The 6,125-nt window shown below is 37.5% G+C and overlaps 1 protein-coding gene across 1 annotated transcript in view; it reads left to right on the top strand.

Moving 5' to 3' along the window:
• The window catches only part of LOC107702173 (complement factor I), a 35,534-nt gene that overhangs the window by 24,517 nt on the left and 4,892 nt on the right, over positions 1 to 6,125 (top strand). The window contains 6 exon segments of the mRNA XM_016504418.1: positions 362 to 512; positions 594 to 781; positions 3,629 to 3,736; positions 4,399 to 4,503; positions 4,947 to 5,003; positions 5,141 to 5,271. Coding sequence (XP_016359904.1) covers positions 362 to 512; positions 594 to 781; positions 3,629 to 3,736; positions 4,399 to 4,503; positions 4,947 to 5,003; positions 5,141 to 5,271 — 740 coding nt within the window.

Raw genomic sequence — 6,125 nt, 5'->3', positions numbered from 1 at the left:
CACTTTTTCACTGGAGGAAGAGTTATTATGGATTATGGACTATGTATTTGAGTTAAAAGTGTCTTAATGCTGGATGTGTTTCAGCTTTTGTCTTCTCCAGATGTTAACTGATGGACTGGAGTGCTGTGGATTACTTGTGGATTATTGTGATGTTTTTATCAGCTGTTTGGACTCTCATTCTGACGGCACCCATTCACTGCAGAGCATCCATTGCTGAGACACTGATGCAGTGCTACATTTCTCCAAACCTGAATTATTGTGTTAAAGGCTCTTCATAACAGTGTCTTGTTTTTTTAAAGATAATTTTCTAAAGAAGTTACAAGTACAACTTTAAAACTTGAAACTTAATGTTTGTGTCCAGCGGGAGACAAGGTGCATGTAACTGTGAGCGTCTCTAGCTCTCATAACGTGGTCGAGATAAACACTCGTTTGGGGAAAATGCTGGTATGTGGCAAAGACTGGAATATGGCTGCAGCAAATGTGGTTTGTCGAAACCCTCTGAATGTCGACAGGTAAACACACCTGCACACAAGACGTCCTTTCTCTCGACTCAACACGTACTGATTGCTTATATTGTTCTTTCTGTCTCTCAGAGGAGCAGAGGAGGCGTCTAATATCAAATATAAATCTCTGGATAAAGCTACTCAATGGCCAAATGCGTGTATGAGGATTCGCTGCATGGGATCTGAGCTCTCATTGGCCGAGTGCATGATCCATAATCAAGAGCCAATCACAGCAAACACTGAGGTGGCCGTCGCAAAGTGTTATAAGGAGCCTACAGGTGCCCTTTCCTCTCGGATGCCATCACCATGTTAATGTTTAACCCTCATCCGTTCCTTTGGGTCATTTTGACCCGAAACTGGTTTTCAAAAAAATTCTAAAAATCATGTGTTGATCGTACCGGTCCAAGATTTCTTTACTTTTGTCACACTTGCACCGGGAAAAGGGTCATTTTGACCCGCATAGGAATAAGTGGAATTTACGAGAAAACTGCGTTTTTTATTACATTTGATTTTTTTTATATACAAAATCTGAGACAATCCAGTAAAGATATATGCCCAAACGAAGGGCTGAGACTACAGAATATCCCCAATGCAGAAAAAACGCACACACACATGCACAAACACACACATGGTACACACACTCCCATAGAACACATTATAATATGTTTCATGTTTCTGCTCATTTTTTTTTTACTTAACACAGTTAACTTTGAGCGCTGTGGTGGAGACCAATGAATTTATATCATATTTATATTTTTTAAAATATATTATATATTTATGAAATTGTATGAATATACATACAGGGGTTAAAGCAAAGGAGCGCTTGTCCTCCTAATTTAAAAAATGTAGGAGCACCTTCTGATCAATAATAAAAAATTAGCCTTTCTAATATGAGGTGACATTTGGAATAACACTGGTTAGTCTTCACTGTATAATGAAAGGCAGCAGGAGGTTTATTAAGGCTGCATTTACACTTGGCATTAACATGCGATCACCCTGATCTGATCAAGCAGATCAGATCATCAGTCAATCAGGACACGGCGCGTTTACACTTGGCAACATCAGCTGACTTCTCTATCTGGATAACCGATCGGATCTGTATTTCCCGCACAATATTTAAATAAGTCTGCGGTGCAAAGTCGACCTGAAGTGGTGGGTTTTCTTTTGAAAACTATTTTCAGTTGCGGGACATTCGAGTCTCACTAGCACTCTGTTCTTCAGAGTGTTAAAAAATTAAAAAAATTAATTAAATCAATTAAAAACATTTAGGAGCACCTTCTGATCAATAATCAAAAATTCTGATCAAAAATTATCCTTCCTAATATGAGGTGACATTTGACTTACAGGGGTATTTTCTTTTTACCTTTGTAATGGCATCATTTTCATCTTTGTCAAATTCAAAAATGTATGTTTATAAGCTTTTTTAAATTTCTATTTAAAACAATTTAATAAGAAGTAGAATAAGACAAATAAGTTACCAATGATATGAAATTAGTATTAATAAAAAATTAATTTGTACTACAGAGGTGTGCAATTAAATTCATACATTCGCGTGGAGATTAATGTTTTAAATATAAAATTTTGAATACAAAAATATTAAATGATTTGAATAACTGAAATTATACGCTAAAAATGAAACTAAATCCACCAGCAGGTGGCGGCAAGTCACTAATTTTATCACCGAATCATTCATTCAATTGATTCGTTTGAACTGCTGATTCATTCAGGAATGAATGGTCTTTATGAATGGTTAATCATGAATCACTAGGCGCATTTCCATTACAGATTTGTGCAAAACTTTGGCGATATTTTATGTGACTAAAACTTAACCTTTTGCCTCTCGCGATAAGTCATGGCAACGGATTTTGGTGGGATTTTGGCTATATTTATTAAAAAGAGGCGTATGCATGTATCTTTACAGAAGCAGCACAGAGAGCCTCTTCAGAAACGTGCGTGGCGTGGCTGGATTCTGGAATAAACACAAGCATTGTGGCCGCAATCAGCTTCAGTGGCCGTATCAGAGCCACACCGCACCGCAGACGTGTGCAGTGTAAATTGTCTAAGCATTAATGATAGGGAAAGCCCCTTTATACTGGAGCGCGGCCACTTATGAAGTGTTTCTTGGAGGTTATAGTACATTGAAGAATGATCATATGACTTTTTACATACGCCATGTGACCTGTAAATGCGAAAAAAAAACGTTTCCATTGCAGTTTTGCAAATTATTCCTTTTTTGCATTGCCTGAAAAACCACCTCATGCGAGCGTAAAAACTTTTTTGCGATATATGGGCGTTTTTGTGAAATTGACGCGTTTCCATTAGGCATATTTTCAATTCGCAATTTCAATTTGCACAATTTCTTTTAACCTAATTTTTTCCAATTGACGGAAATCTGTCATAGGCTCGCTGCAATTAACGGAAATTCGTCGTAGACTCGCTGCAATTAACGGAAATCCGTCGTAGCGACGGAGAACTTTAATCCCTGTACATATGTTTAGGTTACAAAGATTCAATTTTTTTTTTTTTTTTACAAATTATGGATTTTGTAATGTTTCAATATATATTTGAATCCATAAACAACCAAATTGAAGCTTCAAGATGATCTCATTTCTCATGTTTCACTTGTTTTGCTCAGTTAAAAATCTCCATAGGGTTCTATAGGCCCCTCTAGTGGTTGTAACCATAAAATGCAATTTTATGTAATTTTTCCCCACCAGATGGCATCAGAGACACTCGGTGACTCAATTCCAAGGCCATCTGTTGGTTTTTGATGAAACAGGACTGAAATTGTGTCTTTGTTCTTTTGGTGAAATAATGTACAAAAACTGCTTATTTGCTTATATTTCTTAAAAATATCCAGAATAAAAGGTAAATATGATTAAAAAAAAAATCACCAAAAAATATTAGAAAAACCTACATAAATATTTTAGAAAAAAATTATAAAAATGGTTTAATATAAGATTTCTGGAACAAAAAAAAAAAAATAGCGTCATTTTTAGCCTTCGGGTCATTTTGACCCGCGAGGGACACTTTTGTTATAGGTTCGGGAGGGACGGATGAGGGTTAATGTTAATCTGTTGTTTTGACACTTCTCTCACTCACACTGATGGGTTTTCTCTGAGTAGGCGAATGTAAGAAGTTCATCTGTGCGAACGGTAAGTGTTTAGGCCATGGAAAAACCTGCAATGGTGTTGATGACTGTGGCGACAACAGTGACGAGATGTGCTGCCAAAGTGAGTCTGACATCATTATTCCTGTTTTCTCATTTTCCCATCAGTTGTTCCCTTCATGCCAGTGTTTAGAAATAAAGCACATTTTTTTATGAAATGTATTACATTTGCAATTTTGTTAACCATAATAATTCAAATAATAAAATATACCTATAACATTAATTTCAATGTTATAATTTCAATGTCAATATAAAATAAACCTATTAATCTAAAACTCAAACACATCCAGTGCATGATGCATCCAAGATATTTTATCAGGAGTATTCAGTGCTACTTGAACAAGGGATGTCATTGGTTAATCGACGATCGATTAATTGTCGATAAGAGATGTAATCAATTAAAGCTAATGATGGTCGATTAAGCAATTTAGTTTTGGGGTGCGTGTGGCTCATGCGCAAAACACGTGCAGCAGACATGAAGAAATGTCTTTGAGTGACCGTGTCGGGGCTGGATCTTTTGCGCAAATAATTTTTGTTTGTTTGTTCACAACTCACTGCTGTGTGCGCACTTGGATCACATCATGTCACTTAATTTGTTCCCTAGATAACCCATGATTTAACTAAAATGAGAGAACGAATTAAGTCGTAGGAACGAATTCTTAATTCCACAAAATCTTTCATTTTCCCCACACGTCATGTCGATCTCCGTAAAAATAAACTTGACGTAATGTCGAGGCCAGGCGTTCCACTGTAAGTCGGGTGTCTGTATACCCCAACACACCTTCAAAGATGGAATCAGGGACTGTCTGGGAGGAGAAGATGAACTCGATGGTAACTATAATAAAATAAAAACCTTAAACTCATTTTATTTTAGCTAGTTGCCAAGGCAACTTTTTTCATTTTCATTCAGTTTAACATTTTCGTTTAGTTTAACTTCACATACTAAAATAACAGGAAGTAAATAAACTATGTAGTCATATAAAAAAATAATAAAATTAAAAAAATAAATAAATAAAACTAAGTGACAAAAACTTTAAAATTAAAGTAAAAACAAAATATAAAAATGAAAAAATAATTCAAAATATTAGCAAAAACTATAATAGTATATCAATGATACTAAAATAACACTGGTTTTAGTTTTAGTTAACTATAACTTTCTTAAGATGGTTAAATCTATTGGGTGATTGGAACATCCCTGTACAGGCTTGAAACACATCAAAAGTTGTTTTTGTTGCAGAAAAAATGTTTTTTGTGTTCTCTTCATTGTGTTACAGAAACTGACAAAGCAGTAGTAAATAGAGCAGAAAGACTTTTTTTCGATCCAACATCAGGTAAGTAAAAACTCATCAACTTATACATGTATCATGTATTTTTAGCATAGCAAGTGTCTGAGACAAAAGACTAAGAGTGTATTCACCTGATTTCAGGTAATAAATCATACAGATAAATCACCTTTATGTTGTTCCAGAGATCAGAGAAATCCGCTCTTCTGCAGAGAGGGGGCTGCAGTGTGGCGTTCCCAATATGGAGTATGAGTACAAACAAGACGATCACCATTCACGCCGGAAAAGTTTGGCAGGATGGGAAGAGACCTTACCGGTCAGTCCAGACACTCAACCATACAACAAACAACTACTGAACGATGCTTTATAAAATTACTAACAAAACACATCATAAACCGAGTACCAAAACCAAGTCAAATCAAATTTACATTGTCCAATGTGAAACAATTCACATTGTTTTAAAGCAGCTTCACAAGTCATGATGCTAATGTTTATAATACCTACACCGTGTCCTAACCAGATGCGATAAAATCAATCAAATAGCACAGCCAATCAGAAGATTGTGTGGGCAAAGCCTCTCTCTGCATGCACACTGTACCAGAGTAGATATAGAGTAGTAGATAATCTAATGAACACATATTAAACCATTTTAAAATGATTAAAAACACACACTAAGCGACTGAAACAATATTTATCATGGAATACACTTGTTTGTTCACACTAAACACCACTGGATGCGCCTGCCCCTCGACCTTTCACCACTGGATGCGCCTGCCCCTCAAACTCTTCACCACTGGATGCGCCTGCCCCTCGACCTTTCACCACTGGAAGTGCCTAACCCTCATCCTTTCGCCTCTGGATGAGCCTGCCCCTCAAACCAGTCACCGCTGGATGCGCCTGCCCCTCAATCCCGTCACCTCTGGATGTGCCTGCCCCTCAATCCCGTCACCTCTGGATGTGCCTGCCCCTCAAACCCGTCACCTCTGGATGTGCCTGCCCCTCAAACCAGTCAAAACCCAACACCGCTGGATGCGCCTGCCCATCGACCCTTCACGACTGGATGCGCCTGCCCCGCGACCCTTCACCTCTGGATGAGTCTGCCCCTTGACCCTTCACCTCTGGATGCGCCTGCCCCTTGTCCTTTCACCTCTGGAAGCGCCTGCCCCTCAC

This window comes from Sinocyclocheilus anshuiensis, unplaced genomic scaffold (assembly GCF_001515605.1).
Source record: "Sinocyclocheilus anshuiensis isolate Anshui unplaced genomic scaffold, SAMN03320099.WGS_v1.1 scaffold1762, whole genome shotgun sequence".
NCBI classification, from domain to species: Eukaryota; Metazoa; Chordata; class Actinopteri; order Cypriniformes; family Cyprinidae; genus Sinocyclocheilus; species Sinocyclocheilus anshuiensis.
This window is presented reverse-complemented; position numbering and strand designations above follow the sequence as displayed.